General features: G+C 40.3%; 1 protein-coding gene across 1 annotated transcript; it reads right to left on the bottom strand.

The window, feature by feature from the left end:
- Window positions 1-622: 622 nt before the first annotated feature.
- On the bottom strand, window positions 623-22,229 carry pex6 (peroxisomal biogenesis factor 6). The gene is made up of 17 exons (XM_036586111.1): window positions 20,976-22,229; window positions 20,719-20,888; window positions 20,530-20,613; window positions 20,218-20,323; window positions 18,845-18,981; window positions 18,534-18,645; window positions 17,884-18,086; window positions 17,437-17,623; window positions 17,213-17,289; window positions 16,653-16,785; window positions 11,896-12,101; window positions 11,595-11,656; window positions 11,301-11,409; window positions 3,162-3,278; window positions 2,988-3,065; window positions 2,537-2,676; window positions 623-1,623 (listed from the first exon to the last, which is right to left on the bottom strand). The coding sequence occupies exons 1-17, from the start codon at window positions 22,203-22,205 to the stop codon at window positions 1,487-1,489; spliced, it is 3,288 nt and encodes a 1,095-aa protein (XP_036442004.1). The 5' UTR covers window positions 22,206-22,229; the 3' UTR covers window positions 623-1,486.
- Window positions 22,230-27,933: the final 5,704 nt, after the last annotated feature.

Genomic DNA, 27,933 nt, shown 5'->3' with positions numbered 1-27,933 from the left:
GAATATTTAAAGACATTGTTCAGTAACTGTCATAAATCCCACACGACTGCTTTACATTTTATACAGTGACGAACAATATAATGGTAAAATCAACACATTTGATACAGAGTTTTACCAGTAATTACTGGTGATAAATAAACATTTACATGATGATTAAGAATGTTACTTAAAAAACTACTGTGGCAAAACATGTACCAGTACTTGACTGGTTCCTGTTACTTAGTCCATCTTGGACTAGATCACTGGAACTGATGCCAGAAAGCACTGTAAGTTGGAAAAAAAAATAAGCTTGCACAGTTTGAAAGTTTACATATGAAATCAAATTTATTTTCTTATTTGAAATTCTGTCCTTTGTGTTTATATTGTCTTTTATTTTTTTCCTAGCTCTTATGTCACCATGACATATAGATTTGTTGCAGGAATCTGATACGTTTAGTTTTTCATCTCTATAGGTTTTACATACTTACTTTTTCATTAAATAAACAAGGTAACACTTTATATTAAGCTGTCCTATTTGTCCTTTGTAATAAGTATGTTATAACAACATAACAACAATGGACCAAGAAGTAAAGCTTTTCTTAATCTGAAAAGTGAAATGAACATTGTTTTCAATTGTTTTCTCTTCATATTCTTTATTTTGCTTTCAAATTAGCTTTTTTTTTATATAACAAAGAGGAACAATTAGTAAATCTTAGACCATTTCACTTAACATATGCCAACACATATACAAACCATTTGCATAGCAAATTAATTAATTATCCAATGAATTACAAAACATTACCACTTAATATAAAGTGTGACCAAATATCTATTCAAGTGTGTCCATTCAATAAAAAGAAAGTCAAAATCTCTGTTGATTTATGGTGTAAAATGAGCATTGTGGATGACCTGCTTTCATCTCAAAACTTGTAATAGGTAAATCTGTTTACACTACATCAACTACCTGTGAGCAAGCACATGTTTTTACAGAGCTGACTTTCCTCCTTACTTTCAGTTTTCCTCAAGGAAGATCAAAAAAACTTGGGCAGTATTGACACAGACTACAGGAGACTAATGAATGGTTTCGATCCAAGCACTCAAGCATTATCCAGTTAAAAAAAAGTCCACAAAGAAAGCCTTCACTGTCATTTATCATACACATTAGTGTGGGCAGTGGAGACCAACCAGTAATTATATCCACTTCCTTTCCTACATTTGGGAGACTCTCTGTTGCTTGCATAGTGTTACAGTAACAAAGCAGTAGAATTTATCAGCACAATCATTTGCTGAATGCTGAATTTTAAAGGGCGTTTCCTAAATTAGCTAAAGTTTATGATAATTTAACAATTCTCAGCTCAACACAGTGATTAGTTCCAGTTATCAACTATTCCAGTAATAACACTAAATGTAAGTTAGTTGGGACAGCGCATCCCAGCAATGCACAGAATGAGGTGGTACATGCAGCAATGGCCAACTCCACCCAGTCGTGCTAGTGGTAGTGGTAGTGTTACTTTGTGGTGAATTTCTGCTGGATAAGTTTGTACTTGTGCAGCTCCTGCTCAGACACAGATGGCTGCAGGACATCAAGGGCCCGGCTAAAGTCCTCGGCACACAGTGTGAGCACACTGTCCTCTGACTCGAGACCTGGGCATGAATGAAAGAGACCAAGAGAAAAAAAAAAAGACTTGTATTGTCAACAAGATTTTGATGTGTTATTCGTTATTGCTTTTCTCATGAACTTTACCTAGGCTTGAATGATCACGAGGGTATTATATTGCTCCTTATTAAAATGCTTTTTATATAAGGTACTGCATATGACAACAAAACATTGTGAAAAGCATTAGAACATTTTCAATGAAATTAAAGTGTTTGAAATGTCAAGTGAAGACTGGTGTTTCCTTTTATCTTGCCATAGTGTCTCAGCTAATGAGGAGAGGAAAATGGAGAGCTATATGCCAAAATGGTGACATTTAACACAAATGACATCCTTACCTCCCTACCGAACCACTCAAGGGTGGTAGGAAGTGACCTTTGTTTTGACATTTCCATTCAGCTCCATATGAATGGTCAATATCTTTAATGTTATTTAAAAAATATGTAGCGTGAACTGCAGAATGCTTAATGGGCTCAGAAGATTGTTTTAAAGGCAAATTACATTTATGTTGAACAATGTTAACTACATAGTCTGTATACATTAACAAAAAAGTCTCTGATGAAAGGAAGTGAAGCTCAAGGTTAGCTCCTGGATAAAACAATATGCTGAAATTGGTTCTGAATGAACATTGCTTTTGCAACCAACCAGATGAGAAACAAAAGTGCCGTGCCTATGGGACCTTAAGTTTAAAAAAAGTGTGGCTCTTGGTATAATACAAGACAGGCGGGCCATATTTTTCCTGCTCATGGCATTTAAACCATTAGAGATGACATGGTGTTTTTTAATAATGATTAACTGATTTAAAGACAGACTGCACTGCCGTATCTGTGCATTTGTAATGGGTTCGCCTTAAACGGACCTAGAATGTTGAACATTAATAGTGAAATCATGCACTTGAATAACCTTCACTGATGCGCAACATCTTCCTCTTAATAGCAAACATCATGGCATCTGAACATAGTGCATATATATCAGCTCCTGTGAGTTGAGGAGGACACTGCTCCACTATGTCTGAGAGGTTGACAGTGGGGTCCACCTTAAACCTGCAGACACAATCAGGCACAAACATTTGTATTATATATATCTGGTTTCAGCACAACTTTACCACCCTAAGTCACCAGCAAACATGGAGAAGCAGAAACGCTCTCTAGACCAGTGTTTTCCAACCTGGTCCTCAGGGCCCCCAGACAGTCCACATTTTGTGCCAACCTAACTCAAAATACATAGGTATGAAGGAAAAATGTGGACTGTCTGGGGACCTGAGGACCGGGTTGGGAAACACTGCTCTTGACAATGTGGAACTTAGTCCTGAAAATCGTCTGGCAAGGTTAAAAGAGAATTTTAAAGGACTCACTTTCGTACTATCGCCTTAAGAACCTGCAGTTGCGATTCCCTATCTTCACTGATCCCAACGTAGACTAATTTGTCAAATCTGAGGAGAAATGCACAAAATAAATACTTGATTACAAAAGCAAACAGAAATATTGAAACTCAGGAACTGAATGGGTAAAGAAGTCTATATTCCTACCTGCCAGGCCTAAGCAACGAATGGTCAAGTAAATCTGGACGGTTTGTTGCTCCGATCACAAAGACATCACTGGAAGAATGCAGGCCATCAAGCTCAGCCAAGAGCTGAGACACAACCCTACCACAGTAAAGCAGACAGTCAGAAACCAGAACATACCAATCAGCTAGTGAGTGCTGCCTACATTTTACTAGCACGTTTATTTTGCGACTCATGTAACAAACACACTGGACTTTGTTTACACCAATATCCCTAGCGTGTACAAAGCTGCACCCACCACCCACCTCGGGTGTTTGAGCCACATTTCTGTTATGTTCATTTCAGCATACAAATCCCTGCGCAAGCATGCCCAACCAGTTCTGAAACAGGTGAGAACCTGGATTTGAGCACTGGGACAGACTGGGACACATTCAGGGAGGCTTCTACATATTATAATACAGCTGGTTTGGAGGAATATACAGCATCTGTGACTGGCTACATTAGCAAATGCGTAGGTGAGAGTTTTTTCAAGATGATCAATACATGTGCTATGCAGAAGCTGACAATGACTGCAGAAATTTGCGTGATGCTGAAAACACGGAATGCTGTCTTCAGGAAAGAGCCCACCTGTCCCGAGAAATCACATCGGCAAAGTGCAACTATGCACAGAGAATACCTGGACACTTTTCAAAACACCAAAGGCTCATGGTGTATGTCTTTCCAGAGTGGACCCCTGGAAGGCTGCTGGCCTTGACAACATACCTTAACAACATCTTCAACATTTGTCAGAGCCAGGCAGTGGTCCCAGAGTGCTTCAAACTATAAGTCTGCGCGGGACTGTTTTTTCAGTCCCACTCCTGCAAGATTTCATCCCGCTCCTGCAGAAAACTGAAATCATTTGTCCCGCTCCTGCCATCAACAGAAACGAAGCTACAGTCTATTTATAAATATATTATCCTCTGCTGAAATAACACTGCAGTCTTGGCCATCGGGCTCACTGTGAAGTAACTTCACCATACCCCATTTATTCCCAGTAAACACAAAGCAGGAATTAAACCAAAGAACGGTTATTTTTGGTGTTCTGCTGTGGTTCAGCAGCTGTGGCCATCAGACTGAGGGCTCTGCCATCTACAAGAATTTGTGTGTTGTTCAAGTGACAGGTTGCTTCGCAACTCTTCAGAATGACTTCATTTCTATGGTTATCATTTTATATATTTTATATATGAGCACGTCACTGCGAGCGACAGAGAGCACGTCACTGCGAGCGACAGAGAGCAGCACACCTTAGAACTTCAGATCGAGCAGCGTCCAAACTTTACCTGAAAACTTTACTTGAAAATTAGTTGAAAATTCTGCAGTTAGCAGGCCGCTAACCCCCTCACGCCTCTCCCTCTTATTTTGTCTTCTCCCTCTCTTTTTCTCTATCTATCTCTCAGTTATTCCCTCAGCCCATCCACCATGGCGTCCGCCCAGAAACGCGCCCTCCAGACTCTGAGCGTAGAGTTGGCCCGGCTGGACCGACAGATCACCGTCCTACTGAAGAAGCAGGACGAGCTCCTTCGGCAGAAGTCGATGCTCGAAGCCACCCGGGAAGTTTCCCCCTCGGTGGTGGCGCCAGCGTCGTCTTTCCGCACGCCGGGAGACACCGTTCTCACGCCAGCCCCGCATGGTCCCTGGGAACGCCAGCGCCGCAGAGGGCCCTGCAGACCCTCACCGCCGCCCCAGCCGATCTTCACCTCCGGCAACCGTTTCGCCGTCCTTTGTTCACCGCCTACGCCCTCACCTACGTCCCGGGCCTCCTCGCCGCCGCCCGCCCCAGCGCCCCGGACCTCGTCACCCGCCCCGGCGCCCCGGCGCTCTACACAGGACTCTGTTTACGTTATTGGTAGTTCCATTGTCCGCCACGTTCAAGTAAAGGTTAAAAACACCCATGCCACTGTTTCTTGTTTTCCAGGTGCTCGTGTCTTAGACATAGCCAGGCACCTCCCCTCGGCTCTCAGACGAAACGCCTTCGGGACCGTGGTGATCCATGTCGGGACCAACGACATCCTCGACCGGCAAAGTGAGGTCCTGAAGGAGCACTACCAGACGCTGCTGGACACCGCCAGGAAGAAGACGGACGCCAGGATCGTCATCTCCGGACCGCTACCCACCTACAGGAGGGGATCCGAGCGGTTCAGCAGGCTCTTCGCGCTGCAGTCCTGGCTCCGCGGCTGGTGCGCCCTCAACGGCTTGACCTACGTGGACAACTGGGCTTCGTTTTGGGAACAGCCAGCGCTCTTCCGGAGGGACGGCCTCCACCCCAGTCGCCTGGGATCCATAGTTCTCTCACGGAACATCGAGAGGGCCATCCGCTGACTCCAGAGCGAAGGCCACGTAAGTAGCGGCAAAGATAGAAACGCTACAGCTCATTATGATAGTGCTACTGCTGAAGATTATGCGATTGCTAGCTTTTATACTGTAAATAGGGTAACAAATGCTCATTCTATAAATATAAATGCTCATAGGTTTCTCCCAATAGAGACTGTGTCTGTTCCCCGAATAAAACAAACCATCAAAAAGCCTCGAAAAGTTTGCTTCAGTAACTTGATTAATATCAGACCAGTTACACCAGTTTGCAGTGACAGCACCTTTGGTCTAAAACTAGGACTGCTTAATATAAGATCCCTTACTCCTAAAGCCGCCGTTGTTAATGAAATTATTACCGATCACAGCTTTGATGCTCTGTGCCTCACAGAAACGTGGATTAGACCCGATGAATACTTTAGTCTAAACGAAGCCACACCCCCAGGCTACAGCTATGCACATAGCCCTCGTTTAAGCGGCCGAGGTGGAGGTATAGCAACCATCCATACTAAAGCTTTAGGCGTGAGGCAGAAAGTAGGCTATACATTCTCTTCTTTTGAAGTTCTTTTTCTTAATATAAGTGATCAAGGAACACATAAAAATTCCTTTACACTAATTACAGTCTACAGGCCACCAGGGCCGTATTCTCAGTTCTTACAGGAATTCTCTGAGTTTCTATCAAGTCTAATAACGCTTTCAAATAAAATAATAGTTGTCGGAGATTTTAATATCCATTTAGACAATCCCCAAGATGCACTAAGCAAGGCATTTATATCTATCATAGACTCCATAGGTTTCACCCAAATCATAAAGGGGCCCACACACTACCACAACCACACTCTAGACTTAATACTGACTTTTGGTGTAAACATAGATAACTTAGCCATTCTCCCCCAGAGCACAGCAGTCTCTGACCATTACTTAATCTCTTACGAAATTCACTTTAGTGGTAATGTGCGTTCATCACCATGTTATTGTGTCAAGCGGACAATAACTCCCTCCACAGCTGGTGGCTTTATTAGAAACCTTCCTAAATTATCAGCCGCTCTCATCTGTCCATCTAATCCTACTGAGCTAGATGCTATGACCAAGCTCTTAGAGAATAGTTTTCGATCTACTCTAGATAGTGTGGCCCCATTAAAAAGTAAAATAGTAAGGCAGAAAAAACTCGCCCCCTGGTATAATGACAACACTCGGGCTTTAAAACAGAACGCCAGACAACTTGAGCGTAAATGGCGCCTGACTAAGCTAGAAGTGTTCCAGTCCGCCTGGAAGGAGAGCCTTACAGACTATAGACAAGCACTTGCTACAGCACGCTCAGCTTATCTCTCCTCTCTCATAGAAAACAATAAGAATAATCCTAGATTACTTTTCAGCACAATCTCTAAACTAACAGAGAACAAAACAGTTAGTGAACCCCAGATGCCATCAGCCTATAGCAGCAACGATTTTATGAATTTCTTTAGTGATAAAATTGAAAAAATTAGGCAGAAAATTCAGAATACGCAATTAAACTCTAGAAACCTGCTTCCCCATAATGCCAGCCTCAATCTTGAAAATATTATAATTCCTGCAGAGAGGTTGGAATCGTTTACCTTACTCCAAGAAAATGAACTATTTAAAATAGTCTCTTCCGCGAAATCATCTACCTGTATGCTAGATCCGATTCCTACAGGTTTACTCAAGGAAATTCTGCCGGAAATAACCAAGCCTATTCTGTCGATAATAAACTCTTCTCTTAGCCTTGGGTACATCCCAAAATCTCTTAAACTAGCAGTGATTAGACCGCTGATTAAGAAAGCTAACCTCGATCCATGCGAACTTTCAAATTATAGACCCATCTCGAATCTCTCCTTTATATCTAAGATCTTGGAAAAAGTTGTAGCAAAACAGTTAAGCTCCTTTTTATATAGGAATCAAATACATGAAAAATTCCAATCTGGTTTTAGGCCACATCATAGTACAGAAACAGCACTAGTAAAAATTGTAAATGACCTATTATTATTTTCTGACCAAGATCATGTGTCCTTGTTAGTCCTCCTCGATCTTAGTGCGGCATTTGACACAATAGACCACACTATCTTACTAGACAGACTAGAAAACCTTGTAGGGGTAACAGGAACAGCTCTTTCCTGGTTCCGGTCCTACCTCACTGATCGGTATCAGTTTGTTAATATAAACGGTGAATCATCTGTTCTCACAAAAGTAAAATATGGTGTTCCACAAGGCTCTGTTTTAGGACCTGTATTATTCACTTTATATATGCTACCACTGGGCACCATTATCAGTAGACACGGCATAAACTTCCACTGCTATGCCGATGACACTCAGTTATATTTAGCAAGCGACCCAGATGATAGAATTAAACTTAGCAAGATTGAAGACTGTATACAAGACATAAAGGACTGGATGTCGAGTAACTTTCTCCTTCTAAACTCAGATAAAACAGAGGTTCTGCTTCTTGGTCCAAAAGCAGCTAGAAACAAACTGTCTAATTTAACACTTAAACTTAACAATTTCTCAGTTGCATCAAGCTCATATGTAAAAAACCTTGGTGTCATTATAGACCCTGATCTGTCCTTCGACACACATATAACTAATATTACTAGAACAGCCTTCCTGCATCTTCGCAATATTGCTAAATTGAGAAATGCATTATCTCTACAGGATGCAGAAAAGTTAGTTCATGCATTTATTACTTCAAGGCTAGATTACTGTAATGCCCTGCTGGCTGGATGTCCCAGCAAAAGCATTAACAAGCTTCAGCTAGTCCAGAACGCTGCAGCCAGAGTTCTTACTAGAACCAGAAAGTTTGACCATATCAGCCCAGTTTTATCAGCCTTACACTGGTTGCCAGTAAAATTTCGGATTGATTATAAAATTCTCTTGCTGACTTATAAAGCACTAAACGGACTCGCCCCGCTGTACCTGAGTGAACTTCTATCTCACTATGAACCATCCCGCCTACTTAGATCACAAGGTGCTGGCTTACTATTAGTACCCAGAATTAATAAAGTTACGTCAGGGGGGAGAGCTTTCTCATACAAAGCCCCCCAGCTTTGGAATAGTCTTCCTGTTAATGTTCGGAACTCAGACACAGCCTCAGTCTTTAAGTCTAGGCTAAAAACCTACTTGTATATTCAAGCCTTTGGTAATTAGTTTTCCCTGTTAGTTCTATACCTGCCAGAGTCTCTGCTAACACTGTAATTTGTGATCGGTCACCCATTACAGAACTAACTCTGTGTGTTTTCCTCTCTGTGTGTTTTCCTTTCTTTTCTTCGCCGAGTTGAACAGCTGCCCATCCTGTGCGTTCTGATGCTGCTGCCTTTTCTGCCTCGATCGGGTGCCACTGCTCGCCAGCCCTCTGGACCGGGTTACCAACATTGAGCCTCCTGCTGTTCAACGCCGTGCAAACCTTACCCTCACAACCTGACCCCACTGATACTACTGCTGTTGCTGCATGAACTATTCAAAATTATTCACTTGAACCAATCAATCATTCAAACTAATTCAAATTAATCAATCACCCATTGACTGTGTTTTTCCTCTCTTTCTTTTGCCGAGTTGAACAGCTGCCCATCCTGCTGCTGATGCTGCTGCCTCTGCTGCCTTGATCGGGTGCCACTGCTCACCGTGCAAACCTCACCCTCACAACCTGACCCCACTGATGCTGCTGCTTCTGCTGCATGAACTGAACTATTCAAATTAATTGTTTCCTTCACGTTTTACCCTGTTTTTTGTACTATAATACTTTATACTAACAATGTTTACTATCCGGTGTCGACCAGAGGAGGATGGGTTCCCCTTCTGAGTCCTGGTTCCTCTCAAGGTTTCTTCCTGTTTCTCTTAGGGAGTTTTTCCTTGCCACTGTCGCCACTGGCTTGCTCATGGGGGCTCGGACCCGGACTTCTTTTTGTAATGCTCATTTCCTTGTAAAGCTGCTTTGTGACAACACCTGTTGTAAAAAGCGCTATATAAATAAACTTTACTTACTTACTTACTATATAGTGTATACATATGATTTAGTGACCGTTTACTTACATTAAAGGGTCTAACTTTGGAGAGAGTCAAAAGCTTCTGAGCTTTCATTCCACCACCACCAGACTCAGCCACAAGCTTCATCCCTGAGGCGGTCAAATTATTGAACACACTGATCCCACAACCCCTTAACCATCACTGCACACCTGTACCTGCATATCTTCTTTAAATCTTAATCTTTGAATGCTGCTATGGGACCACAATTCATGTGTATTGTTTTGCTTTTTTGTGTAGTAGCGTCATGTGTATTGTTTTTTTGTTCTGTTCATTTATTGTCTTGAGTTTTTGTTGTTCTGTATATTTATTGTCTGGTGTTTTTTTTGTGTGAAGTCTGCACTCGTTTCACACTGTTGTGTATCTAGACTTTATGTAGTCCTGTGTAATATGCTGCTGTTGTGTGTTGCATCTTAGGACCTGAAAAACAACATTTTGTCCAATGTATACAAGTTATATTGAGGAACTGCAGTAAAGACCACTTGAACTTGAACACCTCAGCACCAGGAAGCAATATTTCTTAATTCAGCTCAGCACATTGTGCCACCTGACTGGCCTGAAGAGATATAGATTATCTCCCATAACCAAATGTGAATCTCTTTAATATAGAATATTTTCCTTAAGAATATATTTCTAACACCAAAGAATAATAGTTCTTTGGCTTTTGTGTCTCTGCAAGACCTGTCACATGTTTCTCGAGAAGGATGCTGTGACATGAGATAAAAACGTCTTTAAGTCCATCTCCATTCTGTCCTATCAGACATGGTGGTGGCCTATGTTACAGAACGTAGAATAAGGTATTTCCATCATTGTATAACTGGTTGAAAGGTGACTATTTGGAAACCTTCAAGGCCTTGGGCCTGACTGAGAGCAATTCTTGCCTATGTCGTTAAGATGCGCATAATGGACACTAACTTTGTTGACTGAATCTCTCCAAAGACACTGTGCTTAGTTAGGTTTCTGAACCAATTCAAATCTGCATTATAATTGGTTTAATTTGTAATGATGAATCAGAACTTGTTTTTTTTTTTTTACATTTAATTTGCATAAAGTTAGAACATCTTTGACCAAGTCTGTGTAAGACCTTATTCACTCATCCTGCTTCTGCGTTTGCGTCGGGTCTACTCTCTGAATACCATGCTGCTTCAGTGCGGTGTCTGGGATGCTCTGCCTCTTCGCACGTGTAGCCCTTGCGAAAGCACTGACCAGTTAACATGGGCACCGAAATGAAAAGCATGACTTTCCGCGTTGCTCATGCCACGCAGACACAGTATGTGTGAATCAGGCCTTAGACGGGGAAAACACCTGCGGGTGCTTTCACCCCTACCTCTCTCTCTCTCTCTCCTTAGAGCCTGCAGGTTTTCTTTAGGATTTTAGTTAAGCCTTTGTGTAACAGGTTATGTGTACTTGTGTGTACATGATAACCTATTAAGATTATTTTTCTTTATTTTATCCATTCTTTTTATTATGTTTCCTTATTTTTCTTATTAGATTTTAAAAATTTGTGGTCTTTTTTTAGTTTTTGGGGTATACTGCAACACAGAAATTATGAATGGGTGCTTTTGTTCTGCATGTTACTAGACTAACATAAATAGTCTTTGAATAAAGCATTCTTTAAGCCTTTGATGCCAGATTTCTGTGAAGCTGGTTTGCGACAATTTCTGTTGTCAAAAGCACAAAACAAATATATGCAAAATGGCTTCATTAAACAGCCTCCAGTGAAGGTTTTACAGAGACTGAGTGTTGAATTATTCAGCATTAACCAGTGCTCTTTATGTAACAGACCTGTCCATCACTCCTCCTGAGTCTCCACTGCGACCTCGGTTAGGAGCCAAAGAGTCCAGCTCATCAAAGAAGATGATACAAGGAGCTGCAGCCCTAGCTTTGCTAAACACTTACAAAGACATAGAGAAAAAAAGAAAAAAAGGTTTCCTTTTAACTTGGGACTTTTTGCTTCTGTTCAAATCTGCCGATTAACATTATGAAGGGTTACACTAAGGGAGTCTTGGTCAGGGGTCATGGGGATTTAATTACAAGATAAGTGAACAAATGAGTACATTTCCCTAAATGGATTCTTACTCTCTCTGATGTTCTCCTCACTCTGGCCCACGTACATGTTTATGACCTCTGGCCCTTTGACACTGGAATCAAAAGCAATCATCAGTCATGTACCTCCCAGAACAATCATAGTATTTGTTTCACAGCAAAGTAACACTGACAGTTCATCAAGTTTTAGTTTTTTTAACACACCAGCTTCAAACTCATTGCCTATGAATTGTGTCAGTGTGTTTAAGGTAAAAGCAATAAATGCACAAGCGCAAGCTTATTGGAATGGAGAAAACATACAAGCTTTTTAAAAAAAATGATGCAGCATCCCCACCTGAGGAAGGTCATAGAGCATTCAGTGGCCACAGCTTTAGCAAGCAGTGTCTTGCCGGTGCCTGGTGGCCCATAGAGCAGCAGACCGGAGCGTCGCAGGCCAAGCGAGAGCAGCTCTGGATGCTCCAGAGGGAGCTGGATGGTATCTAAGATTTCTTTCTTCACATGCTGCAGACCCCCTACATCCTGCCACCTCACAGACGGGATCTGCCATTCACAAAAGATAAACTTTAATTCCTGAACTGTAGCTCTCTCTAAACAGATTGATTGTTTCCATCATAAAAATGTCACCAGTAGCGAAAAGTTTAGTTAGGCCATCAATGGAACATCAGTATATTTTAAATGACATCAAATTAAACTATACAACAAAACCACCCTTAGTTGTATACACCCATAGTTATGTTTTGTATCTTCTGACCACCAGGGTGGTTCTTATTGAGTGGATGGTTCTCTTGCAGTGCTGAACACTGAGAAAATATGCCAAAGAGTCATCTTGTGACACCAGAGCGTGACACAGTGGAGCTCAGAAGTCACACTGGAGTCTACCTCCTTCTCTTCTCGCTTCTCGGGCCAAGTAATTTGTTAACGCACCCCAGTGACTATTTAGGAGCTTTGAAAACTTTTGCCCTCAATGGGCTGTTTCTTCACTGATCTTCCATGGGAACAGCCCGTCTGCATGGACTTTCTCTCTCAGCTCGGGGGTGGGGGGTCAGGTACAGCACTGAGCTGTGGCCCTTGGAGTTACCTCCGAGCTGACACTGTGCTCCTTGGAAGTTAGAAACACAATCCTGAATGCCAGAGCCCCCTACACTTGCACTCTAGATAAGGGCAGATGGAAGTCGTTTACCAACTGGTGCTCTAACAGCCAGATAGACCCGCTCTCATGTACCGTTGAAGTGGTGCTTTCCTTTTTGCAGTCCCTGTTTGACAATGGAAGGACCCTTTATACCCTGAAAGTTTATGCGGCAGCCCTAGCAAGCTGCTTGGCCCTACCTAAGGGCTCCTTGTTGAGCTTCCATAAGCTGGTGAACACCTTTCGAAAGGGGGCGAAGAGACTGCATCTGTCCCAATCACTTAGGGCACCACCCTGTGTCATACGTCCTTTGAAGTTCAGGCTGCTCTTAGGTGGGTTTCCTTAAAGACAACCATTTTTGCTCACTGTTTCTAGGGCTAAGCATGTCTGTGAGCTATCCATGTGTCTCAGATAATACAAATATTTTCTTAAAACCTAGTCTAGCCTTCTTACCCAAAGTTCTCAATCCTGGGTTCATTAATCAGTCCATTAGCCGAGCAGCTTACACAGACCAGTCTGGGTATGGGCTGCAGTTAAGGCACTCTTCATGACATTGTGGATTTAATTCATTGACTTGGTAAGAAGATACAACACATAATTTTAGTTACTGTAACTGTGGGTGAGCTGTGGAAGCCTGCCAGGGCTCCTGGTCACTCTGAGTCTGCAAGAACAGACCATTGGCCATATCACAGAAACATCCTAACTCTGAAATTTTATCTGTTTAGGCACCATGACAACTTCGGTTAGGATTGCATTTAGGACAGTAGCTATTACAGGTATTATAACAGCTCTTAAATTCTAACTCTAAAAAGAAAACAATATTACAGAAACATACTAACCTGACTAAGTGTGGGTTGCACCAACAAGGAAGTGGGTACAGACATTTTTATAACCTTGGACGAATGTATTGTATTTACTTATTTCTTTTATATTTTATTATTATTGTGTACTTATTACTCAGTAATGTATGAGTTATGCTCCATTTTGATTGTAAAATAATAATAATAATTATTATTATTCAGGATCTCGAATCTTTCATTATTATTATTTTTATTATTATTATTTTTATATTATCATTTTCAAATTTGTTTTACAATGACCATTATTAGAAAGTAGTAACAAAAATTTGCTATATGGTGAAAGTGTACTATTGTGTTGAATGGTTGTGATTTATATTCCTTCAACATGTTCACAAATTGTTGCTGGGCAGCTCCTACAAACATTGCAGTAATTTGAACTGCACGCGGGAGATTTATGGGAGATCTACTGCAGTCTCAGGCCTTCCCTCTATCCAGCGCATGAGAAGCTGATGAGGAAGTGACATCAGCTGGTCCCCATTGAGAACACCAGGTCACTGGTGTACACACTGTCAATGTCTGAACCAGTTTAAGAGGAACCTGGGCACTTCCTATTTCCCCTCATATCAAAAACATGACTGCAAATCACCAGGGGGTTCCTGAGAGCAAGTCTTCAATGAATGGAGGGAAATGAAGCTAAACGGCTAAAAACGAAAAGTTAAAGTTTCTTACCGTTTGTCCAGCATGCATTTCAAATTTGCTAAAAAATCAAGGAAAACTTACTTGTAGTTCAAAAGTGGTTAAAAATATAACAGCGGGGTTTAAATGTTTTATGTTGTTCTGGGTTCAGGAAATGAATGCATTCTTTTGTATTAACTATGATTTTGCTCAAATGCTCCATATTAACCCATTCATTTCGGCCTTGCTCGATGGCCTTCTAGCGTTTGAGAAACCCGGAAGACATTACAGAGTGGTAATTTTCTCAAGGAATTCTCTTTTTGAAAGGAAACCTGATTTGGATTACGCATATGCGAAAATGTAGGTCAACCAACCCGATTTGGGCTGCATCCAGAAACTTCCCTTCCACCTCCTCTTCTCCTACCACGTAAGAATGAGTAGAGGAGAGGGTCAGGAGGAATAGACCACAGTAGTCGTGCATCATTCTGTAGTTGGCGTTATGCCCACATTAGTAACTCCTGTTCTAAGCTCGATTTCTCTGCGGTCAGAATGAATAGGGTTTTCGAAAAATCGCCTCTATCGCACCCTGTGTTAAATAAAAATGTTCAGAAATTTTAGTTATTTTTAGTAACTTTTAGTTAACAGTTTCACCATTTTGGCTAAATACTACATATATAAATGCAGAATCTTTAAAAACTCTCGCAACTGGTTAGCATTCCAAAAAGAATATTTGGCTTTTTTTTTTTACACAAATACTGAGAATTCATGTGTAGTAAAAATGCCCTGTGCTCATTGTTACATTTTACATTTTTTAAAATTCATTTATTTATTTTCTATCTATATTTGTTTTCTATTCTGTGGTTAGTTTTACGTAAGATCTTAATGTTAATACGAATTGAACAGATTGTTTCTGCTCTGTTTATCAAAATTGCTGTACAAAATGTATTTTTAAAGCCTTTGTAGTACTGATTGAATTAATTAATTTGTATAATTAATTATGTGCAGCCTGGGTAGCAACAACTGGAAACAACATATCTTTGCTGCACATGTGTAGTCCAAATTGGGTTGAAATCAGGAAGTCACAGAGGTTTTATCACAGATCTGTTAATCCATTTTTAAAATTAAGTGGTGCAACACAACTCGATTTAAAATAAAACCCAGTTTAACAAATCCTTGATTAGCTCTAAACTCTGTTTTAATTTAATCCTTCTTAATGCAACCCACCTTAAACTTCCTAAATACTGTCCTAACTTCAGGAGAACACCAACAGTGTCCTAACTTCTGTTTAATGTTGATGAAAACTCGTCAATATAATATTACAGTGATGTACTGAATAATTAGGAGTTGAATGTGTGGCTGTTTATTAGGAAGAGCAATGTTAGTATTGTCAGCTAAAGCATTTGGGAAATAAGTGAAACTGGGGAGCAGTGATGCTTTGAAAAACAGCATGGATAGCTGTCACAATATTTGTAATCACCATTTGTATGACCTTTTTTTCATAGTGGTAGCTGTAACTTACACTTGCACATTATTTTGATCAGGTATTTACATTTCAGCCATGCATAACTGTTGGTTGATTGGTAACAGACATAACAATTGATTGTCGACTTTGACTGTTCAAACTTCCTAACTTAAGATGCTGTAAGATAAAATTCCTAAATTAAGCTTCTGTAATACAAATTTGTCTTCAGAAAAAAGAATGAATTTTATGCAATATGGCTCCAGGTTCCAAGGAAGACTGCAGTGTGACTTGAGTATATTTAAGCTTGACTACGTCACATGCTGGTGTCATGAGGTGACTGTCTGGCTTGGATGAGAGTAGGCAGAAGTGATTATGTCATGGTTATCGTCATTATCCAAATTCAAAGTCTGTCTAAATGCTGCATTGATGCCATGATAATAAAACTATAGGGAATCAAATTGTGAATATGATACCTCCAGCCACTGGGAATTTGTCCACTTTTTTTTCTTTTTCTAAATAATGACTGCAATCGTTGATCGGCAACAGCATAATTGTTTTCCTGACTAGCCATAGGATCTGGGCTCCTAATAGCTATAAATCAGTAGGGTATTGTTATTTTATGCTATTAAATTGTCAAAGACCTCTGAATTTGTCAAATTAGAAAGGCCAGACAAATTAGAGGGGCTGTTTTCACCCAAAAAGGGGCAGGGGCATTACACAATGGCAAAGTACCCAGATGTGTTGCTCTCATCTGTTATTTCTTGGTCTGCAACTTGCACAGCTAGAAAACCATCCACTCCTCTTGGTAATAACCGCCCTGGCAGTCATCCACTACTTACATAACCACAGTTACATATATAACTAGCATATACATGAGAGAATTAAACCCTGGTGCTTTTGCAATGTTGGGTCCTATATTAATAATAATATTTTATATATATATATATATATATATATATATATATATGTATATATATATATATATATATATAAATAATAATATAATAATAGTCCTAAAGTAAACTTACCATAGGTGCTCCAATGGCCTGGGAGTGGGCCTCCTGTAAGGACTCCAGAGCTTTGGTAAAGTCAGCAGCCATGATAGTCACACCACACACACACAGGTCCTCTTCCTCCTGAGCACTGGCTCCGTGTGGATAGCTATGCAGAAAACCAGACAGGCTTGTATATAAAACAAGGCCCTAAAACCAAAGGAAATCCTCTCTTTTTTTCATTACTTTCATGTCAACATACAGTGCCCAAAAAGCAGATGTTTTAGAGGTGCCTAAAATCACAGCATGATAAATGATAATTGATAAAAGATTGTCCCTAAACAAAATTATATAATATTATGGATCATGCATAATATAACCAGGGACATTAAAACATGGACTACAAAGGTAAAAAAGGCAATTTTGATTTCTGGGTAACTCACAATATTCGTCTAAAAAAATCACTGTGATAACTTAATGACCTGATCTATCCAGGTATGATTATGTATGTCTTGGGTTTATGTAACATTACATGCTATAAAGTAGTTATGCAGGACAAAGTTTCCAATGATACAAATAAGAAGTGAATAACTCACTAAGTCGTCAGCAGCCGCTGGTGAGCTGCTTTTCCAGCACTGGTGAGGAGTGTACAGAAATCTCCCAATACAAAACCCTTCAGAGAGAGCACGATGGTCAATGAGACTAAGAAGAGATCCACACTTAACAACCAATCATAATACAGACTTGTCATTAGTAAGGGACAATTTGCCACTGTATGTATCGAAAAGTTGGAAAAGGTAATCTTTGTAGGCCTTTTTACCGCAGTCTGCTTAGCAATCTTGGCAAGACTGGCATCTTTTGCCAGGGAGAGGTCTTCACTTAGGCTGGTGAGAATGGCCTTTCTGTGCTCCTCTGAGTGACTGTCCATCGCCACCTGGTGCACAAAGGCTGCCATCACATCTGAGGACAAACCCCGCTGGTCACTCACAGAGCCAACCACGATTACACTGCATTGGAAGAGAACATATTCCGTTGGCCGGAGCACGCTGACATTTCGCTGAAGAAAAGTATGTGTCTCCATTGTCTGCGTTCACATTATCCTTATAACTGTTTCTGCATATGTTTAACAGCACCTACAGTTTGTTGCAATAATTTCACTTTTACTTCAGCTTTAATGCAGTCATTTTTGTCTCTTGTGTGAATTTACAAAGTATGAAGGAAAAGATCTTTCAAAAGTTTTACACAACAGCAAAATCTGTTACTTTACCTTGAGTGGGTGTCAGCAACGAGTTGGCAAAGAGCAGAGACTACCCTAGCGTCCATTTCGGTGCCATCCCGTCGCTGGCTAAGTAATTGCAGGTTCCTTAGCAACAGCACACAAGGGTGATGGAGCTCAGCTTTGTGGAAGGCTGCCTTCATCTTAGACTCACAGGCAGCTGCAGTGTCTCCGGAGAGGGTCACACAGTCCACCTGTGAAAACACACTCGGTTAAGAAAATGCAAACCTCAAACTATAATGAATCTGAACTACAGTCTCAAGGAGAAGCAGAGTGTAGTTACAGTTTTGATGTGTTGTACTATATTTGTGGATGGTCAAATTCATAGGTTCTCATCCCAGGCCTTAGGAACCACCAGAGAGTCCATATTTATGTTCTTTTTCAAATCACAAAAAGCTTCTTTCTACAGACCTTTTTTTTCTGCAACAGGTGTTTAAGAGATGGGGGTATTTCACAAGGTTTTACGATAGGCAAATAAGTCTATCCAACAGAAGGACTATGGGGCTACTGGACAGTCCTTACTTTATTATCCAACTTACTGAGAAATCTTGTTTTGCGAATACCATAAACAAAAGTTCGGACTGATTAGGTGGCTCAGAACACTAATTTAATCTTTGGTTTAATAAGGAGTGTACTGAGACCTTCAGCAGATGCAGATGTAGCCTCCTACACGCTGCCTTGATTGCTGTGACCTTACCACTTCCATTTGGACCCATGAGAAGAACAGAGCAGCCTTGCTTCCAAGTAGCACACCTTTTACATACAAAGAAAACAGTGAGTGAAAACTGAAAACCCCAAAGAACAAACACTTTTACTTTACACTTTTAAACACATTTACCTTTGTTTTGGATATACAAGGCATTTTTTAGGCATTTTAAAAACAAACAACTATTGTTTTTATACGGAGAACGCTACTACTTTCTTATATAATTTATAGTGCAAGAACACTGACCTTTCAGTGAGGTGGGGCTGTATGATTGTGATAAGTTGCTCAACAGTGCTTGAGAGAGCTGGAGGGGACAGACATGTCCAGAATGATGGACCCACCTCCAAAACAGAACACGGTGCCAGGCTATTGGTAGAGCCTCTCTGCAGACAACCAATAACAAACTGAATTGATCTAAGCTTTCAGTAAGTATACATGTACACATATAAACTCACAATTACACAGCACAGTTAATGTCCAAAAGTATCAGGACTAAGGGTGTAACAATACACTGTGACAATACATTGTGATGCAAACAATAAGCGATGTGACAATGTGCAAAGCTTGTCTAATAATGTACATTTAGGCAAAAAATAAAACTGACCGCAGAATTATCACAATATAATATTATCGTAATCCAAATTCAGTAACAAAGTATGTGTGAGCTTTACAGAGCCTTACCCTACAACTTGTATTTTCTCAGATAGTCATATAATTCTAATTTGATAATTTATCATTTATAATGATGACTATATTCTTCACAGAGGATGTATAACACATCTAGTGGTTCTTTTGGAAACCAAAATTTTGCCAAACTAACATGTTGACATCATTCCTCTGAACAAGATCATTTAATAAACTTTCCAAATGGCAGAGAAACTATGCATGGGTGTGTTTGATTAGTTGGTGATGCTGAAAGAATGATAATTTGCAATTTAAAAGAACAGCAATATTTGAAAAAAACAATGATCAACATTGATCACTAAAAGTCACAATCATCTTAATACACATCAGCATGTGTTCATACAAATTTTGTTCAAAAACACAGAGAATATTGAATTGTGAACCTGATATCATGAATCAAGTTAAACAATGAACTAAGAGTATTGTTACACCCCTCTTTTGGACTCAAGCTTATCAAATGCATTATCAAGCAAAATGAAGGGTATTAATAGGGAGATGATCCTCCTTTTCTGCAGTAACGTCCTCTACTCTTCGAGGAAGATTTTCCATTAGATACTGGAATGTTGCTAAGGGGATCTGATTCCTTTCAGCCACAAGAGCATTAGTGACGCCTGGCAATGATGTTGGCTGCTTAGATCTGGCTTGCAACTGACACTCCAGTTTATCACAAAAGGTGTTCAATCGTGTTTTATTATTACAAAGAAATCAATGGTTAAAGTGCAAAAGCAAGTTTTGAGGGTATTTACTATATTTGGTGAACACAGCCCTTTTAAGACAAAGCCTCCGAATTTCAGAAGACAATAAGCCACAAGTAACTGGTCTTGCACTGTTGTTTCCTGATCAGTAACAAAGGACAAGATATGACTCAAGATATGGAAATTATCGAGCTGTTTGTGGCAAGCTTTACTTTGAGTTGCCTCAGAGTTCGTCCTTACCATATACAAAGAGGTGTGGTCTGTATCTGCAAGATAAGATGCCACCTCTCCTTCCTCTTCAGAAAAGCCTGTTACCTGCTTCACTTTAAAATATAAGACTGGCCACCTGCAGGGAATATCACTGGATTACAGAAAAGAAAATGTAATGCAGGATGACTGCATGGTAAAGAAATGACACACCCTGAGATATATCCAGCTGTTTTGCTTCTACAACCTTTACAATGAACTTTCAGCTTCCTTGAATCTTCAATTTCAAATCAAATCAAGCTAGAATGCAAAAATGAATAATAATATGCAAAAGAGAATAAAAACCTTGTAACTCCATCAGAGCTGCTCTCCACAAGATCAGGACATCCTTGGGTTGGGATACCCAATATCCATCCCTGCTGGACGAGTCTAAAATACAAATAAGAGGGAAAATTAAGAAAAACCTTTTAACATACATAACACACTATTAAAAACATTTCATGAGCATGAGTATTAATACAGAATAATTTGAACCTTGGTGTACTGAAGTGCTTAAAGAGAATATTGTCAAAGGGTCCATAAGAGTTGTAATCTGGAGATATGACAGTTTCAATGTGAAGTTCTTTGGCATATGAAGGTGAAGCAGAGCAGCATGCACTTGCTGATAGTTTCAACCTTGTCTCTGATGGTGCCTGGTTCCATCTCTGCAAAAATCATTTCAAGAATAGCCCATATTAACGCATTAGAATCGTGGCTAAATATAGACATACATGTGATTCAACACTGCTCACCTTTATTTTGACAGCTTTATTCCCAACCGGTATTGGCTCTCCATTCGACAAGTTGAACCACTGAACAGGTGAGATGAAACCCACATTATCACCAGCATCCATGTCTGAAAACCTGTCCCCATTAAATGCCATGATTTTAGCAAGGTGGACATCCCCTCTGGCCTTGGCTGTAGACTTTGAGGTGCTTTCATTTTCTGCTCCTCCAGGACTTTGCGCTAGTTCTGTCCTTGAAGACTTTTTTCCCTTCCCCAAAGGAGGGCACAGTGCAGATACAACCCATTCCCCATTGAACAACCCCAGCTTCAGTAACAAGTTCTTGTTTACAAAAATCATGCTGTCTGTGTCCACTTCAGCATCCTGCTCTACTCTCAGGCTCAGTTTACCCTGCCTGTAGAGCCTGGCAACATCAACAACCTTCACATCTAGCCTACACTCAAGAGCCTGAAGAAAACCTGTAAAGCCAGAGGATATCAACAGTTTATTGTTCAACAAGGAGCTCCCTGGACCAAGACTGTTTGCATAATGGGCAAAGTCAGAAGCAAACAGGGATGAATTTGAAGGTCTGCCCAGTGGGGTGACAGCAAGGTCCAGCAAGGCATGACTAAGCAGAAGATCCCTGCAATCAGAGACCACAACGCTAGTGTGGATGGTAATCATTCCCTGAGTGACTGGCGTACACTCCAACACAACCAGATCTGACATATACTGATTTATCTGTGTGGTATCATCGCCAAGCAAAGGGTGGTATGGCAAAACCAACACATCGCCTTGCCGTGCCAACAATGTCTGTTTATGACACGATGCCAGTATAAGCAGAACGCTGGAGAACTTCTCTGAGGATGCCCATTTAAAACTTTGCTTTGTTCGAGCGCCAATAACAATCCTGTTAAGAGGCAGAAGTTGCAGTGGACGGACAGTTCCTCTTGTATTTTCTTGCAGTTCGTAGTGTAAGAGAAACGTTTTGCTCACATAAACCCCAAGAGCGTTGTCGTTACTGCAGACACTCAGCGCACTGCCATCAATCTGTTCTTCCGCTGTTACGTGGGCGCAAACTAAAAAGCCTGGTTTCCTGGACGCCTGAATTTCACGAATAGTTAACAACAACGCACAGGTGAGTTCACTGCAGCTCGGAAACCTTCTAGTGAACTGTAACTTACTGACAGCTACGTGTAAAGGGTGTAAATGCGCTGGAAAGTGTTCGAGGCAAAACAATCTCATGTAGGTCGCCATGTTGAATCCGCGTACATGCGTATTACAACGAATCCTCCCACCCACGTTGTTTTTTTTTTTTCTTGTAAGAAGTTACATTTACCTAGTTCCTATGGAAGCATATCTATGGAATATGGAAGCTCATTCCCGGCACTTAAAATAAGAAATGCAAATTATTATTTTTTCTTTTCTAAGTGAATTGCTAAGCCATTACGACACTATTTCATGAGATACTAAGTGATTGTTTTGAGATACCATCTAATTTTCAGAAACGTCCTCGTTTTTTGACATGCTTTCTCGTTAGTGTTTCAAAATAATGGCTTAGAATTTCAAAATAATGAGATAGTATTTCACAATAATGACCCAGAATCTCACAATAATAGCATAACAATTAATTAAAAATATATATTAGTTGCTGGATTTTTTTATTATTTTAAGAGGCGGTAAGGGTTGCACACCTGCTCAAATCTAGCCAGTCAGGCAGTCTTGTTGTTCCAACCAGTTGCGACATGGTTTACTGAAAAAGTGAGCGATTGGTTAAGTGACGTACGAGGAGCTGTGCTGATCGCCTGCTTTTTCAGCGCCTCTGGTACCAGAAGCGTAAATCATATTCATTTTCTCTATAGACGTTTCTAAAAATCCTTTAATAAGGAGTTTTAAGCACTCAACCGAACCAGTCAGCTATGAGATAGATTATGACTGTACTTAATGTCGGGATGAACTACATATCCCACAATGCACTGGGAATGGTTTCAACCAATCACTTTCACCCCTTTTCTGCCAACATTTGCTATCGGTTTTAGTGTTTCTGTAGATATTACTGGTTTTGTATTATCATGTATGTATATTAGTTTTTTGTATACAATGTTTGCATTTCATCAGTAAAAGTTTTAACAGTCTGTCTATTGTAGAATTACTGAAAGGGAACTTAAAGGATGGAGAGAGTTTGATGCTGCATGGATGTGTGAAGTAAAGGGGATTTTTGTCATTCTTTACCATGTAACGTTACGCTTGTTATCTGTGAGTGCATTTACATGCACTTAATAATCCGATAACTGCAGAAAATCAGATTTAGTCAGTAATCCGATCAATGCGTACACATGCTCTTGAGTAATCAGATAATGGGAAACTCCAGGTTTACATGAGTCAGGCAATAATCAGATTTCTGCAGGGCAACTGGCCAATAAACTTACAGAAGTTGATGTGACGTAAATGTAATGTAAAACTCAAACTTCATGCCATGGCTTTTTTTTTAAACATCGCGCCACTTTACCTGAAACTATAACACACATCATATAGAAGATGAAGAATACTTAAATCCTTTATTTCATCAAGCATGTAGTCAGTTTCAGCATCGCTCCAAAAGTATTTTGTTGCTGTCTCGCGGCAATGCTGCTTGCTTATTTCCGGTACCACGGTCTGTTTCGCATATGCACAGCGAAATCCGAAAGAAGAGTTTACATGCACTGAGAAATCTGATTACTGAGCTAAAATCCAGCTCTTGTTATCAGCTTTCTTAATCTGATTTCTAGACTTTACCCTGATCTAAGAAATAAGAGTATGCTGTTTACATGACCAGTTGAATAATCAGATAACTACAGAAATCCAATTATGATCGGATTATTAAGTGCATGTAAAGGCACTGTGTTTATATTTTGTTTGGGACCCTACTGGATTAGGGTGGATGAGAGGGAGAGGTTTTTTGTTTTGTTTTGTTTTGTTTTATTGTATTAATTAGGTTGGCTTGGAAAAGTCAACTTCTGTTCTTTGTAATTAGGTTGGCTTCAAAAAAGCCAACTTACTGTTCTTTGTAAGGTTCTTATTCAGTTGGTTTGGAAAAGCCAGGTTACTGTTCTTCATAATCTTCTTCTTCTTATTAAGTTGGCTTGAAAAAGCCAACCCAGATAGTAGACAGGTTTGGGCCTATTCTGGCTTTCCTATGTGAGTGTTGGTTGGCTACCGGGTAGATGCTAGGGATGCAGGTCAGAATAGGGCCAGATCCATTTTTTTGTCCATTTGTGGGACAATTCTGGTGTGATTGTTGTGGACCAACAGTGTAGTTGGGCCAGGTTGGAGGCAGATTTGGGCCATATCCTTTAGTTTTACTCAATTTACTCATACACTCATACATAGTACACGCAGACCCACACGCATACAGCCTAGTGCACAGCAATCGCAGCTGTAATAACAGTAGTAACTGGAAAAAGCAAAGTTCGTGAACGAACTTTAAGTCACTAAAAACTAAAAGCCAGAGCTAAAAGCCAGCGAATTACATTAAAATGTTAAAATAGTGGTAGACCATTCATGGTTGCTTAGATGTTGCTATGTGGTTGCTATGGTATCCAAGGTGATTGGTGAAGTGTTGCTGGGTGGTTGCTATGGTGTCCCCGGTTGTTGATAAAATGTTGCCAGGTGGTTGCTATGCTATTAAACACACTGTTATCTTAAATCCACTGCTTCCTTAAATTCACTGAGATCTTAAATCCACCAACATCTTAAATAGATTGATATCTTAAATTCAGTGGTATCTTATATACACTGCTACTTTGAATACACTGTCACCTTCAGTCACTGTCACCTGATACCTTAAATCCACTGACACCTTAAATTTACTGTCACCTTACATTTACTGATACCTTAAATCCACTACCAACGTAAATCTCAGGCTACCTCAAATTAATTGCTACTGTAAATCCACTGCTCCTTTAAAACCAATGGCTCCTTAATTCCACTGCCAATTTAAATTTACGGATACCTTAAATCCACTGCTGCCTTAAATTCACTGCCACCTTAAATCCACTACCACCTTAAAACTCAGGCTACCTTAAATTACGTCCCTACCATAAATCCACTGCTCCTTTAAAACCAATGCCTCCTTAATTCCAATGCCACTTTAAATTTACTGTTACCTTAAATTCACTGCCACCTTAAATTCACCTTAAATCTCCTGCTACGCTAAATGCCCTGCCATCTTAAATTCACTGCTATCTCAAACGCACTGCCACCTTAATTAAATTATTTTTGCTGTTATTTCTGTGAATTAGGTGATCGTTTTATGAAAACCATACGTCAGATCACTTAGAAAAGCACAAGCTACCTATTTGGGTATAAGTCTCATGATCCTGCAAAGTTCGTTGTTCTAGCTCAAAAACTGCGAAACGGGAAACATTTAATATTTTGAGCGCAGAATAAAAATCATAGTAAGAAGAAGATTATGAAGAACAGTAAGTTAGTTTTTCCAAGACAACTTCATAAACAGAAAAACAAAAAAGGTTGGCTTGAAAAAGGCAGCTAATTATGTTGAAACATTTACATGATGGAAGACCAAGTTGATGGTTGCTAAAATATTGTTTAGATGTCACTAGGTTGCTATGGTGTCCAGGTTGTTGCCAAGGTGTTGCTAGGTGGTTGCTATGCTATTAAGTACACTGGTACTTTAAATCTATTGCTACCTTAAATCCACAGCTACCTTAAATCTTCAGCTACCTTAAATTAATTGCTAACTACTTCCCTACTCCCTGAAATCCTATGCCTAGTTAACACCACTCAAACCTTAGGTTCACTACTACCTTAAATCTCCTGCAACCTTAAATCTATTTCTATCTTAAATACATTACTATCTATCTTAAATACCTTAAATCCAATGCCACCTTAAATCCACTCATACCTTAACTTCATTGCTACCTTAAATCTACTGGTCCTACAAATCTCCTGCCACCTTAAATGTGCTGTTTCCTTATATCCACTACTACCTTAAATATACTGCCACATTTAATCCACTGGTACTCTAACTCTTCTGATACCTTAACATCAATGGCTACCTTAAATCCACTTCCACCTTTAATCTCTTGCTACCTTAAATTCATTGGTACTTTAAATACACTGCTACCTTAAATCCAGTGCCACCATTATTTCTGCTGTTTTTGCTGTACATTAGGCTGTGTGTGAGTCTGTGTATACTGTTTATGAGTGTCTATGTGAGAGATGTGCATTATGACATTACTTGTGGCACTTAGAGTTGAATCTCCTGAACATACCAACATTAATTTCCTGTGGGAAAAAATGTCATCTTTGAACAATTGTTTTCTGAAAACTGTACATCAGATCGCTTAGAAAAGCACAAGCAACCTAATCAGGTCCTACATTCTCCAAAGTTTAATTGTTCTAACTTGAAAACTGCAGGACGAAAAACATTTTGTATTTTTATCGTAGAATAATGAGAAGACAAAGACTATGAAGAACAGTAAGCTGGCTTTTCCAAGCCATTTTAATAATAAGAAGAAGAATATTACAAAGAACACTAAGTTAGCTTCCCCAGGCCAACTTGATGACTCAAATCTGAGGAAGTTAAGTCGAGTGGCGGATGTTAGAGGAACAGAAAGCTGAAATTAAACCCTCTTAAACATCTTTGGTGTCTGGAGCTGGAGCCTGCTATCTAAGCTAATACTATCTGGGTCCTCTCTCCTAGCTAACTTAGCTTAGTTAAAGAGAGCCAAACATCCCAGTGCAAGTTTGATTGGATTAACTGGGGCTCTGCTATCACAAGTATAGATGGAAAAAATTTTAAATAGTAAGAGCTGCACCAATTGGCGGCGGAGTTACAGAAAGCAGATACTGGACCCGTTTTGTGTAGTGCAATAATACTAGAATATAAAGTACAATACAGTGCAGTGAGTGCAAAGATGCCGTTAAAGTGGAGGTGTGGAGTTCAGCATGGTCACAGCCTCAGAGAAAAAGCTCTTCCTGAGAGTTTTGTGGTCCAGCGGGTGGTGGAGGAGTTTAGGGACAAGGTGAGATCATTTGAGATACCCACATCTCAGATGATCTCACCTGGTCCCTAAACTCTAAAACTGTGAATACCACCGCAACAGATCAACGCCACCACTATGCCAATGCCAAAGCATTTGACTGCCTCAGCTCTGACTTCCACCCTGTCGCACTCACCTCCATCAACTCCAAGTGCTTTGAAAGACTAGTTCTTTCTCATTTGAAGTCCTGTCTGCCTGTTACACCGGACCCACCACACAAGTTTGCCTACCGCCGCAACAGGTCAACGGAGGACGCCATTTCTACAGCGGTCCACACTGTATTGACCCACCTGGACTGTCAAAACTCATATGTCAGAATGCTATTTATTGACTGAGTTCAGCATTTAACACAGTGATCCCCTCCAAGCTGATCTTAAAGCTTAACCAGCTTGGTATCAGCACATCTCTGTGCAATTGGATTCTGGACTTCCTGACTAACAGACCTCAGTCTGTTAAGTTAGACAAACTCTTCTCCTCCCCATCACTCTGAACACTGGCGTGTCACAAGACTGTGTGCTTAGCCCTCTTTTGTACTCCCTGTTCACCCAAGACTGTGTTCCTGTTTATGGCTATATCTCCATAATCAAGTTCACGGATGACACCACAGTGATAGGTCTGATCATAGGTGACCATGAGACGACCTACAGGGATGACGTGCAGCACCTGGTGGCATAGTGTCACGACAACAACCTGGCATTCAACACCCAGAAAACCAAGGAGATCATAGTGGACTTCAGGAGGGGTAGAAGCCAGGCACACTCCCCCATCTACATCAACGGAGCTGAGGTAGAGCACGTGTCTGGCTTCAAGTTCCTTGGTATCCACATCTCAGATGGTCCCTAAACTCCTCCATCATGGTCAAAAAGGCACAACAGCGTCTTTACTTCTTATGGAGCCTCAAGAAAGCTCAGCTGTGTCCCAGAATACTGGTGAACTTTTAT

The sequence above is a fragment of the Colossoma macropomum genome, unplaced genomic scaffold (assembly GCF_904425465.1).
Source record: "Colossoma macropomum unplaced genomic scaffold, Colossoma_macropomum, whole genome shotgun sequence".
Classification (NCBI taxonomy): Eukaryota; Metazoa; Chordata; class Actinopteri; order Characiformes; family Serrasalmidae; genus Colossoma; species Colossoma macropomum.
Note: the sequence above shows the minus strand (reverse complement) of the source record. Positions and strands in the feature narration are given on the sequence as shown.